This window comes from Rattus norvegicus, chromosome 10 (assembly GCF_021556685.1).
Source record: "Rattus norvegicus strain SHRSP/BbbUtx chromosome 10, alternate assembly SHRSP_T2T, whole genome shotgun sequence".
NCBI lineage: Eukaryota > Metazoa > Chordata > Mammalia > Rodentia > Muridae > Rattus > Rattus norvegicus.
This window is the reverse complement of record NC_141543.1, coordinates 60,165,001-60,179,700: the sequence shown is the minus strand read 5'-3', so window position 1 is coordinate 60,179,700 and position 14,700 is coordinate 60,165,001. Positions and strand designations below refer to the sequence as shown.

The 14,700-nt window shown below is 50.4% G+C and overlaps 1 protein-coding gene across 2 annotated transcripts in view; it reads left to right on the top strand.

Moving 5' to 3' along the window:
- The first annotated feature begins 6,781 nt into the window (after positions 1 to 6,781).
- The window catches only part of Dnah2 (dynein, axonemal, heavy chain 2), a 125,239-nt gene continuing 117,320 nt past the window's right edge, over positions 6,782 to 14,700 (top strand). The window contains exons 1-2 of one of the 2 annotated variants that reach the window (XM_087571883.1): positions 6,782 to 6,897; positions 8,860 to 9,042. Coding sequence is in view for 1 of the 2 variants with exons in the window: in NM_001100676.1 (NP_001094146.1) it covers positions 8,874 to 9,042 (169 nt within the window). In the remaining variant the exon portion in view is untranslated. 2 annotated transcript variants of the gene reach the window in all.

The following is a 14,700-nucleotide window of genomic DNA, read 5'->3' as shown; positions in this document are numbered from 1 at the left end:
AGACCCCAGGGGCCCAGGCAGCTAGTGTCTGCTTATATACCCAGACTCTTCTCCCCCAAAAGCCCAGGTGCCCATCCCCCCCCCAGACTCTACCCCATTCTCCAGCCACAAAAGCTGCCATCAGCAACATCGCTGGAGCGAGTCCGCAGGGTCACAACCTCTGCCCTGGCTGCCCTCCCCTGACTTAAGGTTCCCTCCCACTGTCTCCCATCTGCCTGGAGGTCAAAGGGTCCCCCTTCCCCTCTGTTCCCAGAGACCCCAACCCATCTCAACAAGATGCCTGAATCTTCTATGGTATAGGTACTGGAGGAGGGGAGCTGAAAACTGAGAGACCAGGTACTGGGCTGTGTAGAATTTCCTCTTGCCTTCTGAGCCCACCCTGGAGCTACCCAAAGTGGGGAGGCTTGAGGGGGTTGGAAGGGCTGGTCCCTGGCCCTTAGTGGGGGTTGGTCGTCTTGGAAACATCCCCTTCGCTACACAATGGGAAGCCCCCCTCAGCCTCCCGCGTGGATGGAGCCGACAGCCCCATCGCTGGCTATCAGCCTCAGGGACTTGGCAACCGTCACTATGGCAACACAGAGCCCAGCAACAGGGCCCACTGAGAAAGGGAGGGGTCCAAGACTGGGGTAGGGCTGTTAGTGTGAGGGGACGAGGGCTCTGAGAGTCCCCTTGACACAAACATCCAGAGGTACAGGTGGATACAAGAGGAGGAGAGAAGTAGAGATAAATAGTCTCCCTGACAAACACATCACCAAAGCAGCCAGGACATCATAACACGATGAGAGACAGGAAGACACCTGGGGACGGATGCACAGCTGGGAAGAGAAACAGCACATACTGCACAGCCCCTGGGACACACCCCCTCTGAGCACTGGCATCCACAGACCCCCTGCCAACCACCTGACATTCACAACACCTACAGCCTTTCACATGCGCAGTGACTTGCCTGTCTTTTAAGCTATTTGAAAATGCTGGTGACTTCCACATAGAACTGCACATGCCATCTGTTGGCTTTCTGGATACAAGTACACACACACTCCCAGGGTAACAACTATGACAAGAATAGAAGGGAGGGGAGCTACTTCTTCGTCCACTTGTTCATTCAGCCCTCCTCTGTGTTTACTGTATTCCAGGTGCTACTTCAGCACTGCGTGCTAAAGTGAAAATCCCTGCTTCATAAAATCACTTTTTTTTTTTTTGGTCTATTGACTGGTTTTATTCCCACCCCCACCCCTGCCATTGTGTTAGTGTCAAACCTAGATCCTTGAACATGCTGGACAAGAACCACACTCCCTCCCGCCCCCAGCCCCAGGTCCACTTTTTAGAAGATGTATTTAATTTGAACAGTTTTGCCTGCATGTATGCATGTGTACCCTGTTGTGTCTCATACCTGAGGAGGTCATGAGAGCATCAGATGCTGTATGAGCAGAGTTACAGAGAGTTGTTGAGCCTTGTGTAGGTGCTGGGAACCAAACCTGGGTCCTTTGCACGAGCAGTAAATGCTCTTAACCACTACATCACTGACCCTCTAGCCTCCCTCTCACCTGCATTTGAGACAGGGTCTCACACTAGCCCAGGGTGTTTGGTTGTTTGATTAACTAATTGATTGACTTTAAGACAAGTTCTTGCTGGTCAATGGTGACATATGCATTTGATTTCAGCACCCAGGAGGCAGAGGCAGGGGGACCACTATGAGTTCAAGGACAGTCTAGCCTATAGAGAGAGTGCCAGGACAGCCAGGGTCTGGAAAAACAAATCAAAAACAACTAACCAAACCAAAAAATAAAAATATTTTAAAAAATAAAAGATAAAAACCAACCCAAAACAAAGAAGGTAGGGTTTTGTTATATAGACCAGGATGGCCTTAAACTCAAGAGATCTATCTGCCTGCCTGCCTGCCTGTCTTCATTTCCTGACTGCTGGGATAAAAGGTGTGCAACTCCATTTCTGGCCTGTGGTTAGCTTCTGAAGTCCACAATTTAAAAAAATAATAATTTTTTGGGGGGAGGGGGGTGTGATGTGGTTTTTCAAGACAGAGTTTCTCTGTGTAACAGGACCCTGGCTATCCTGGAACTCACTTTGCAGACCAGACTGGCCTTGAACTCACAGAGCTCCACCTGCCTCTGCCTCCTGAAAGCTCGGATGAAAGGCATGCATGCACCACCACACCCCACTTGAAGTCCACATTTTGATGGGGAACAAGCATTTGCAACCTCGGTTCATGAAAACAATATTGAGGCTGAGGTGGGAGGAGTTTGAAGCCAACCTGAGTGGCTGAGACCGTGGAGAATGAAACAAGTTCAAACAAACAAAGGAAACCCAGGGAAACTAGGTGAACCTTTCCGGTTCAGAGGTGTGTGTTTGGGAGCAGAGGGGCAGCCAGGAACTGCACTGGGAAAGGCAGAAGCAGAGATGCAAAGGGAGAGATTTTGACGCGTTTGGTAATAAGGACAGACATCCACCTTATTTTTGTCCAGGTATTCCGTCTGTCTCTAGCCACAGCCCAAGGGGCAGAAAGTCACTCCAAGAAGCTGGTCTAGACAGGTGTGTACGCACACTTTTAATCTCAGCGCTCAGGAGGCAGAGGCAGAGGCAGGTGGATCTCTCAGTTTGAGGTCAGCCTGGTCTACAGAGTGAGTTCCAGGCCAGCCTGGGCCACAGGGAGAAACCCTGTCTCAGAGGGGGGCGGGGGGGAAGGAGGAAGAAGGAAGGAAGGGAGACAGAGAGAGAGAGAGAGAGAGAGAGAGAGAGAGAGAGAGAGAGAGAGAGGAGACCCATCTGGCTTGCTTGGTCTTTCCTCTTCTCCCCGTTGTTTCCTGTGTATGGACTAGTTCTACTCAAGAGCTTTTTAAGCCGGAGGAGGGCAAAGATGATGTTTTGAGCTTTCAGAAGACATGAAAACTGGAGCAGGAAGCTGAGTGTGAGGTGGTAAGAGCTTGTAATCCCAGCATTTGGGAGGTGTGGTGGAGGAGGAGGAGGAGGCTTTTGAGTTTGAAGCCAGTGTAACCTACGAAGCGGAAACCCTGCCTCAAATAAACAACACAATGAAAAGGGCCATGTCCAGAGCGGGCCAGACGAGCAGAGCAGAACTAACAGAACAAGTAGGCGAGGGCCCGCCCGAGACACCTAAACCTGCCCTTCCAGCAGTGGAAGGAAGATGGAGCTGGGCTGTCCCTGGGGGCTGAGTTGTAGCAGCACAGGCTTGGCTAGCCTTTGCAGCTTAAGGTATACAACTGTCACCCTGGTTTGTGTTGGGGGGGGGGTGTTGGCAATATGAAAGGGGGTGAGGAGTTTCGATAGACGTCTCTTCTTTTCACTGTGTGTTTATGTGCTTGTGGTGGGGAGCATGCACGCAGGCCAGGGCGTGCGTGTGGAGGGCAGAGGCCAAGCTGCCAGCAGAGTCAGATCGGTTCTTCTACCTCCCGGCTCCCAGGATAGAACACATCAGGCTCTGCAACAGGTGCCTTGAGTCACCAAGCCAACTCACCAGACTGCAGCAAAAATATCCGGTGGATGCTACAAGCTGAGATTTACGTTAGAATGAAATGTGGGGGCTTCCTAAAGGGAAAGGGCCACCCCCACCCCAGAAACGGGCTCCACCTTCCCAGGGACAGGGTCAAGATCTGCAGGTAGGCTGGGAAAGGAGCTGCAGGGTGGCTCGGAGGCAGGGTGCTGGCTTGCCTGGGCTTGGAGCGGTAGGTAGGGGCTAGGAAGAAAGACACAGAATGAATGGCCACTACGGAGTCGCAAGAGTCATGCGTGGCAGGGCAGGTGTCTGAAAGGAGTTCAAAGCCACCAGGTCCCAGGTATCTATGATTCTCATGAGGGAATCCAAGAAGCAGTCAACTTCCTGGTTCTCTATCAGGAATGTAGGCATCGGCTCCCCCAGTGGCACTAACTGGTGGGGTGGGGGTGCCCACAAACAGCCTCAGGGGGCAGCAGCTGGTGAGTGGGGAGGAATCTGTGTGCTCAGCAAACAGCAGCCTTAGCACGCACAGGCTTCCTCCTCCCTCATCAATCAGCCTCAGCCAAATGTCCCTGCATTCCCACCACCCCAAGGGGACTGGGGCTGGGCCAGGGTCCCCAGGGGAGTGAGAAGGGGACGGGTGTGGGGAGCTGGGGTGGGGCTTCGATTTCCAGCCATTGGCCTGTGTTCTCTTTGGAAGTCCTCAGTTCTTCATGTCATGGAATGACTCGTCCTGGTTCCTGCCACTGTGGGGGCATCAGCTACAAATCACCTGTGGGGGGCTGCTGGTGGAGAAAGGGGGCCGAGAGATGAGTCAGGGCTGTGGATGAATCCACTCTGGTTCTCACGGGACTGGTCCAGGGCATGGTCAGCAGGGAGGTTGCTGGCACAGAGACCCTGTCTCCCAGACTGGCCCTTCTCTCCTGATGGATGCTCTGGTCAGCCAGTGGAGACCCTGGCCCCTTGAACATCTGTCCTTCAACTTTCTCTTAGCACCCAAGCCTCATTCCCTGCTTCTCACCAAGAACTAGAGGTATGGCACCCTACCTCACTCAGAATCTGCTATTACCCATGGAGGGTTGTGGAGGGGACCTGTGACTTCTAGGTCTTAGCTTCTGGCTCCCTCTCCCTCTCAGCCCTTACTCCCCTCAGGGACCCAGGCGTCCTGCCCACTCCCTTTACCATAGCAACCATTCTTCTTGGAGTTGCTTAAGACTTTAATATCATTTCATTAAGTCAGTAAGTTCAGAGAAGGTTGGGAGCACAAAGGGACTAGGAGTGGGCCAAAAAGGACCAAGGTAGGGGGGAAGAAGGACTGAGGCCCCTCTTCTCCGTGGAGATGGCTCTGAGAAATCAAATATTGACAGTGAGAGAACAGACCTTATTAAATCTGGGACAGGGGTGTGTGTGGGTGGCTGTGGGAATGGCCGGATGCCTGGGTTCTGAGGGTAATAAGGTTCTGGCAGGAGGGAAAAGCCTACATCTGGGGTGGTCCCGGCTAAGGGACTGACTCCAGGCTACAAATGGTCAGTCCCTTTCCTTTGGGATGTGCTTAGACTTGTTACGCTGGGTGTTTCTCAGCTGTCCCCTAGAGCCCCTAGGGACAAGCACCCCATCACAGCTGTGGCGGCCCCCCCCATCCTTCCCTTTACCTCCACCTCTGTTGATGAGCTTCAGCGGTGTTTAATCGGATTGAGCAGCAATTAGCAAAGCAAGATGTTTGATTACCTATTTAGCATAATGTGGGGGGCTGGGATCCCTAGACACAGCCACAGTTGAGAGGGGAGTCAGAAGAGAAAAGGGGTCTATGCAAAGTTCCTTCCCCTGAGGGATTCAGGAACCCACCCTGGAGGATCCCCATTCCAAGCCTCCCCACAAATTTTCAGTCCTTTGGGACCTTTCCCTTGGGATTCTGACCAGTCACATTACCCCTCTCTGCTATCTGGCTGGAAGATTACCTATGTGCTCCATCCCAGCTGCTGGTTTTAGGGTGTGGCAGAGTCTCTTTTCCTTCAATCCCTGCTCTCTCAGCAACACGAGTCTGGGCTGGGCCAAAGACCACACAAATCAGAACCCGGAAACCCATCTTCAGGATAATGGTGGTAGCCAGATGTGGCAGCACACCCCTGTAATTCCAGCACCCAGGAGGCAGAGGCAGGACTCGAAGTTTGAGAGTTTGACGCCAGCTTGAGCTACACTGCAAACAGGGAAGGTGGTGGTGTTAAGGGAGGACTTGTCAATTATGGTGGCTTGGGTCAGAGTTTAGATAAATATATTGGCCTCCAGGAGTACTAGGGACTGCCACTTCCGGCAAAATGAGACCTGTCAGGTGTGAAAATGGGAACTGAGGTGCCAGCGTCTCTTCATATCCAGCAAAGAAAATGTCATCAATTTAGCTCCTCATGGAAATGTAATCAGTGGGCTCGCTGCTGGCTTTGTCTTAATTAGGCACTATTGATGGAAGCAGGGAGGGCGCCTCCCTATTCCCATGATTCTGCTTCCTCACTGCATTTCCCACGTCTCCCCAAAGCGTCTTTAGACCCCGGGTACAGTTGTCTTTTCCGCCTTCCAGCCACCAGGACATGCAGCGCCCCCTAGCACCCGCTCAGTGCTGCCCCTCCAGTGCTCTCCAAGCTGCTCTGGGACGCAGCCTTTGTTCCTATGGAGAGCAAAGCTCCTCCCAGGCCGGGTCACCTTCCCCGGGGGAGTCCCCGCCTCTCGTTCGCCCCCCAAAACCAGCAACGCTTTTCAAAGCCAATCCTCTGATTTAAAAAAAAAAAAAAAAATCCAGTTCCAGCCTTCACCCGGTTCCCCCGCCCCGTGCCTCCCAGCAATACTAGTCCCCAATCCGGGGTAAGAAGCGGGAGCAGCAGGAGGGCAGGGGTGCTCCAGCCCCGGTTTTTCCCCTGGACCCAGCTGCAGCCGTGGCTGTTTGGAAATCCTGGAGAGTTTTCTAGAAGGTGAACGAACCTCGCAGGCAGCACCCCGAGCGCCACCTGCTGGACCCGTGCAGGCCGGAGCCCACACACCTGGGGGCCCGGGTCGTGCGTTTGGGTCCCCCACACCCGGGTCTTTTCCACATCCTGCGAGACCGAGTCTCGTTTTCAGTCCCAGCCCTTCCAGCTTGATCCTCAAATCCAGGCGGGAGCTGTTCCCCACACCTTCGGCTCCCAGATTTAGTAGTTCTCGAAACCCTAGACCCCCCCCCTTGCCCTTTAGTCTCAGATCCACGCGTGAAAGACTCTCGTGGGGTGGGGCGGCGGAGCAACGCGCCTGCGCAGTGTCCGCAGACCCGCCACTTACTCTCCCGGCCCCGAGTTGCCATGGCGACGCGTGCATGCAGGCGCGGGCCTGGGAGGGCCACGCGGGGCAGCTTCTTGGTTGGTGTGACCCAACCGTCGGTCTAGGGAGGAGAGGGTCGACATTGTGAGGTGTGTGTCGGGACAGAGGGAAGGAAAGAATGCTGGGGAAAGGGGCAGCTGTAAGGGAGGAAGAGCAGCTGTGGAGGAGTCAGGAGCTAGGGGTGGTTATAGGGGGAGAGGGGAGCAAGGAGCATTTATGATTGAGGGGAAGAAGGGCAACTCAGGGTGCAATGAAGGGGGGACAGTTGTGTGAGCAAGAAGTTGTGAGGGATACTGCCTACTGGTGACCAGTTTGAGGAGCAGGAGGGCCCTGAGATATTTTCTAGTAACCCCAGTGAGCCCCAGGCTGGGACAGTTTCTCCCGTGCCTGCAGTGTGGATTATGTCTCCTGAGGCTCCAGCTTGAGGCTCAGGGGAGCTGGATGCTTCCCTTGAGGCTAAGGAAGGAAACCACACTCTTGCAGTTGGTTTTATTGATTTGTTGGCCTAACAGAACGTTTTTTCCTTGGAGCAAAGTACAAATCCTTCAAGTTTGAAATTCATAACCCATGATCAATGCCTGTGGCAGCCTGTGGGGATGAGGAAAGGCAGCCACAGGTGGCTGTCAGGCTCCCGAGGAGGAAGAGGGAGTGCAGAGCATTCTATAGTGTGTGTTCCTGGAGGTTCTGTGCTCCTCACATGGTTGGGTTTTTTTTTGTTTTTGTTTTTGTTTTTTTTTTGTTTGTTTGTTTGTTTGTTTTTTCCCACTGAGTCTTCCTCATGCCATTCGTTTCTTTTTCACCCTTGCATAATTTGGATGTCTTTTGTCCTTCTTGGTTCCTGGTTGCTCCTAAGGACATTTGGAATCTGGTGATCCTGAAATTATGTACTTAGCGTAGACTCGACCAACAGGCCTAAAAAACCACAGTACACACTGAACAGGCTCCCACCTCTAAGCGATTACAGACTAAAGAGACTTGTGCACACGGTCTTTGTCTGAGGCTGTTGAGATTTCAGTGTAGTAGGAGGAGCTTTTTTTTTTTTTTCTTCTTATTTAAGTGGGGAGGTGCTAAGGAAAATCGTCTTGGTTTGCCTCAGTGACTTGACACAACGACAGCAGTGATGGTGCTCCCCTTCCTGGGCTGTCTCGCATTCAGGAAACTATAGGGTAGTGTGGTGAACATCTCATACATTTTCCATACCCTGCCTTAGTGGTGTTTCTGTTGTAAAAATAAAAGGTTTAATTTATATGTACATATATGTGTATGCAAACCTGTGCAGGTACCCAAGGAGGCCAGAGGGAGTCAGATCACCAGGGACTGGAGTGACAGGCAGTTGTGAATCACTTGGTGTCGGTGCTGGGAACCAAACTCTTGTGGTCCTGAGATCAGGACGTTATCTTTTTAGTTCCCGTGTCTGCTATTTGTTCCTGATGGCTTATGAGACCTTGATTTTCCCCCATTTGCAGTTATTGTCTGTGTATGTGTGTGTGTGTGTGCGTGCCATGGTATGTAAGTGCAGGGCAGAGAACAGCTTGTGGGTGTTGGTGCCCCATGGACCCAGGGATTGAACTCAGGTCCTTAGCCTTCTGACCTGCCGGGGGCTGGGAGAGGGCTTTGACTTTTAATCTGATTCTGTGAAGAATTTGGGTTATCCCAGGGAAGAGGTGAGGAATCCATTGTCCCCCTTCCTTTTTTTTTTTTTTTTTTTTTCCGGAGCTGGGGACCGAACCCAGGGCCTTGTGCTTGCTAGGCAAGCGCTCTACCACTGAGCTAAATCCCCAACCCCGTCCTTTTTAAATCCAGTGTTCGGAGTCTGACACAAGGCCTTGCACACATTCTAAGCAAGCACTTTACCCCTGAACTGTGACCCCCTCCCCCAGCTCTGAGGGTCTCTTGGGTATGCCCCGAGTGTATAGCAGGATACCCCCCAGAAAATAAGATCATCTGGGATATCCCACTCAGTGTCGGAATTCAGAAGGGAATGTGTGTATTGGGAGGCTGGGTTAGAGGTGGGATCTGGAGGTGGACTTCCGACACCCATGTACCTGCAGGTTTTGCCTTCAAGATGGCAAGCAAAGCGGAGAAGAAGCGAAAAGTGGGTGGCCGGGGAGGCCCCCGGGCAGGCCGACCTGGCCGACCTCCTCAGTCCACTGTGGCCCCAGGAGTTGAGAAGGAGACTTCTCAGCTGCCTATCATTCCGGAGCCAGAGTACGAGCCCATGAAGGAGGAGTCTGGTGAGTACTTGCTGGGACAGAGGCTGCCTAGAAATGGACGGCGGGGAAAATTAGAGAGGCTTTATGAGTGCTATTTTTTTTTCTTTTTTCCTGAGACAGGGTCTCTCTGTGTAGCTCTGGGTGGTCTCAAACTGGCTAGGTACACCAGGCGGGCCTGGAATTCAATGGGCGTCTGCCTGCCATTGCCTCACAAGCCCTGGGATTGAAGGGGGCACCACCATGCCCACCTCGGTGTCAGGGAGCAGGACCAAGAAGCAGGATGGCTGTGATATTGTATCTGAAAGGCTTTCCACGGAGCCTCTGCCCTTCTCTCTTTTCTTTTTATATGTGCACGTGTCTACTTCCTGGCTAGCCTGCTATTTATTCTCTCTTAAAAATTTCCCATCCATGTGCCAGCCAATTCTTCCTCTAGCTTCTTCCTCATTTCAAGTGTTCCTGGTTGTTCCCACCCCACCGTAGAGGGTTTGCTCTCTTCCTTTTTCCCTATTTTCACCCTGGGTGGCAAAACAAATAGTGTTTTTCTTCCATTAAGCCCATCACCATGGAGACCCAGCCTGCTCTGCCACCCTTTGATTCCTAAGCCCGGCTGATGCTTGCTACCATCTGTTGAAAGCTCCTGTATTTTCCTCCTCATCTTGGCAGAGACTTGGTCGGTTGTGGAGGTTCAGGTTCAGGGTGACAGGAAGAGAAGCCTACATGGAGAGAACAAAGAGCTGCCTCTTGTGGCGTTGATCCCGGAGCCACCGTGGTTGGAGGGGTTGGGGGTCTTGGTTGCTGTCAGTTGCTTTTCATTTAGATCCTGTCCAGTGGCCTGAGGCGGTGAGCCAGGTGTAGACCTCACCTTTAAAGCCCGACTTGCTGGTATTGCTAGTCCTGTAATGATGAAGAGAAATATAATCTTCTGTTGACCTTTAAACTTTTATTTAATAAGTATCTTACTACTCCTACTACTTCTCTTCTTCTGTTATACGTATTGGTGTTTTGCCTGAGTTCGTCTGAGCACCACATGCATATATCTGGTGGAGGCCAGAGGGTCAGACCCAGCCTCCCCTAAAACGCCAGTACAGATGGTGAGCTCCCATGTGGCTGCTGAAGTCAAACCTAAGTTCTCTGGAAGAGAAGCCAGTGCTCTCAACCACTGAGTGATCTCTCCAGCCCCTAATTATTTAATTATTTACTTACTTGTTTAGTGTTTGCATGCAAATGGAGGGGTGTGCCTGCTCATATCACGAATACTAGAGGTCAGAGGACAACTTTCGGGGAGTTGGTTCTTTCCTTTCACCACATGGGTTGTAGGAATGACACTCATGTGGTCAGGCTTGGTGCTAAACACCCTCATGTGCTGATCCCTCCCCATCCGCTCTTTTTTCCTTCAGTGTTGAGGAGGGTTGAATCCTAGGCCTCATGCATGCTACGCAAGTGCTCTACCACACTGTAATGGGACATTGGGAATAGGCTTAGGGCTGTGGGTGTGCTAGCCACACACACACACACACACACACACACACACACACACACACACACACACTGAGATGGGTTTTTTTTTTCTTTTTTTTTTTTCTTTTCTTTTTTTCGGAACTGGGGACCGAACCCAGGGCCTTGTGCTTGCTAGGCAAGCGCTCTACCACTGAGTTAAATCCCCAACCCCGATGGGGTTTTCTTATGTATCTCAGGAGGGCTTTGAACTCTTGTTCTTGCATTGAATTCTTTTTTTAATTTTTTTATTAATTTTTATTTATATTGGTATACTGTAGCTGTCTTCAGACACACCAGAAGAGGGCATCAGATCTCATTATAGATGGTTGTGAGCCACCATGTGGTTGCTGGGAGTTGAACTCAGGACCTCTGGAAGAGCAGCCAGTGTTCTTAACCACTGAGCCATCTCTCCAGCCCTTGCTTTGAATTCTTGACCTTTCAGTTTTAGTTTTCCAAATTCTGGGACTGTAGACCTGAGCCTTTGCTGGATCCTCGCTGGTATTACTAGTAAGGGGTAGGAGGTGAAGTGCAGGCCTAGTCTTCTAGAAATGCGTAACATTACCATCTCTGATGTCTCATGTGCCCAGGTCAAATCAGTTTAAAATTGACTTGCTCCAAGGAGCCTGGTACCAGGAGGAGTTGGGGGATGCAGCAGGGAAGGTTTGGCTTGGAGAAACTTCTGAGAGACAAATAGAAAATGTTTCAGAATGGGTGCACCAATCTTCAGGTACCACAGAAAACCTATCTCTCTTTTTTTCTTTCTACCCTCCCCAAGACAGGATTTCTCTATGTAGTTCTAACTATCCTTGAAATTGCTCTCAACTTCAGGCCAGGCTGGCCTTGAACTCACAAAGATCTACCTGCTTCTGCCTCCAAGGTGCTGTTATTAAAGGGGTGTGCCACCACCACCTGGCTTTTTTTTTTCTCCAAACTTTTTTATTTCCTTTTTTTACTGGTTAGTTTTGAAACAGGGTATCCTATGTAGTCCTACCTGTCCTGGAGCTTGCTATGTAGACCAGGCTGTCCTGAACTCACAGAGATCTTCCTGCTGGGATTAAAGGCATGTGACGTCATGCCTGACCCTGAAAAACCCTTACCTGGGGCTGGAGAGATGGCTCAGCGGTTAAGAGCACTGACTGCTCTTCCAAAGGACCAGAATTCAATTCCCAGCAACCACATGGTGGTTCACAAGCATCTGTAATGGGATCTGATACCCTCTTCTGGTCTGTCCAAAGACAGTGACAGTGTGCTCACATACATGGAATAAATAAATCTTTAAAAAAAAAAACCCTTACCTGTTAAAGAAATATTTATTTGTAAAGGTTTCTAATTGTGGGTGTGTGAGAGAGTGTGGATTTGTGCACATGAATGTAGTGTCAAAGGAAGCCCGAAGAAGAATGTGTTGTTGTTCTCTGGAGTTGGATTATAGGGGTTGTAGGCCATTTGGTGTGGGAGCTGGGAACTGTGAAGAGCTTGGGTCCTCTGCAAGAGCAGTGCGTTCTCCTAACTGATGAGTTCTCTCTCTCTCTTTCTCTCTCTCTCTCTCTCTCTCTCTCTCTCTCTCTCTGTGTGTGTGTGTGTGTGTGTGTGTGTGTGTGCTTGCACACTTGCAGACGTACATGAATGAGGAAACCAGAGGCTGACACTGGGTGTCTTTCTCAGTCAATCTTATTTTGTCTTAGACAAGGTCTTTCACTGAGCCTGGAGTTTGCTGATTGGCTAGACTGGCTGTACAGCGAGCCCCAGAGGTTTTCTCATCTCTGTTTTCCCAGCAGTGAAGTATAGGAATACGCACCCAGCTCTTCACATGGGTGCTGGGGGTCCAAATTCAGGTTTGCACAGCAAGCACTTACTGGCTGAACCAGCTCCCAGCTCCCAGCTCCCAGACCATCTTTTTAGATTTCTGGTGTGTGTGTGTGTGTGTGTGTGTGTGTGTGTGTGTGTGTGTGTGTGTGTGTGTGGCGTATTAAGAGCACTGATTGTTCTTCCAGAGGACTGGGTTTGATTCCCAGCACCCAGATGGTAGCTTACATTTGCCTGTTACTCCAGCCAGTTCAAGGGCGTCTGATGCCTTCTGTTTTCCACAGGCCCCAGGTATACAGACATATATGCAGGCAAAAATACACACATTAAATAAAGGCTTAAACATTAAATTTTCTTTTTCGTAGCACTGGGAGGTGAGCCCTGGGCTTTAAGTGTTGATCCTACCTTTGAGCTGCACACGGAGCCCTCCTGACCTTTGCCCTACATTCTATTCTGTTACCATTAGAAGAAAAATTATAGTCAGGCCTTCTCTGCATTTCTCAAAACTCTAGCCAGGCATGGTGGCTTGAGCCTTTGATCCCAGCACTTGAGAAGCAGAGACAAGAAGATCTCTATGAGTCTGAGGTCTGCCTGATCCACAAATTGAGCCCAGGATAGCACCAGGGCTTGTTATACTGAGGAATCTTGTCTCAAACCCCCACCCTCCAAACCAACAGACCAAGGAATCCTGCCCTGTTTGATTTCCTAACAAGGGCAAGTCAGGTGACTAAGGGGTTAAAGGTACCTGCTTCCAAGTCTGATGACCTGAGTTCTATACTTGGAACACACATGAGAGAAAGCAAGAACTGACTCCTATAAGCTGTAGTCTGACAGCCACATGCACACGGTGGCACCTTTGTGACTGCTCCCACCCTGACACAACGTATTTAAAAAGATCCTGAAACCTCTAGCTTGCAAGTTCCCGCCCCTATAGAGTCTGGCGTATAAACTTATTTGGTGGCAAAATCTAACCTAAGCTGACACAAAGGTATTTATGGTCTGTTCAAGCCATTTACTATAAATATTCATATATTTTACTGCAGAAATATGGTAATAAAGTGTGGTCGTTAACTATTGCTCTAGAGCTCTCTGGAACGGGACCAAGGATTTCATGCTAAACAATGTTACATTACTTTTGTTTTTTTGAGACAGGATCTCATATAAGCCAACTTGGCCTTCAATCTCCTGTGTAGCCAAAATTGATCTTCGTCTTAGGGTCTCTACTGAACAATGAAACACCATTCCCAAATAGCGAGTCGGAGAGGAAAGGGTTTATTTGGCTTACACTTCCACAGTCCTGTTCACCAATGAAGGAAGTCAGGATAGGAACTCAAACAGGGCAGGATCCTGGAGGCAGGAGCTGATGGTCTTGATGGTCTTGGAGGGGTGCTGCTTACTGGCTTGCTTTCCCTGGCTTGCTCAGCCTGCTTTCTTTTTTTTTCTTTTTCTTTTTTCTTTTTTTTTTTTTCAGAGCTGGGGACCGAACCCAGGGCCTTGCGCTTGCTAGGCAAGCGCTCTACCACTGAGCTAAATCCCCAACCCCCTCAGCCTGCTTTCTTAAAGAACCCAGGACCACCAGCCCAGGGATAGCTCCACCCACAATGGGCTGGGTCCTCCTCCATTGATTATTAATTGAGAAAATGCCTTACAGCTGGATCTCATAGAGGCATTTCCTCAGCTGAAGCTCCTTCCTCGTTGATGACTCTAGCCTGCATCAAGTTGACACACAAAGCCAGCCAGTATAACCTTCAACTCCTGATCCCCCTGCCTCCATCTTCGGGGTGTTGGGATTGCAGGCGTGGCTGGCTGGAGCTTGACCTCGGAGCTTCATGCATGCGTGGCTAACACCTCAGCTGCATCCCAGCCCCTGGGTCACACACGATGTCACACATGGCATCACAACCTTAAATCTTATTCTGTCCTGTTCTAGAGCTGGATCTTGCTCTGGTAAGCACAGGCTCTCCCTCTGGCCTACACTCTAAGCTCCATACAGTTCTGACTTCAGAGTATTTCTGATATCAAGAATGTGGATAAGGGATCATAGGCGGAACAGAAAACCGTGAGGTTAACACATCTCTGTTCACCATCCCTAGGCTTTCTTCTTCCTCAGAGGCCACTGCTGTCTCAAAGCGGGATGTATTTTCTACTGTTGCTCAGTTTTCTCCATAGATCCATGAATGTTGTATACTGTTGTGGCATTGCATGTCTTTTTAAGATAGGGTTTCTCTGGCTGTCCTGGAACTCACTCTGTAGACCAGGGTGGCCTTGAACTCACAGCTTCTGCTTCCCAGTGCTGGAATGAAAGGGGTGTGCCAGCACAAATGCCTTGGTCTCAATTGTGTTAGAGTTTCCACTCGGTCTCCTGTAGCTAAAATTTCT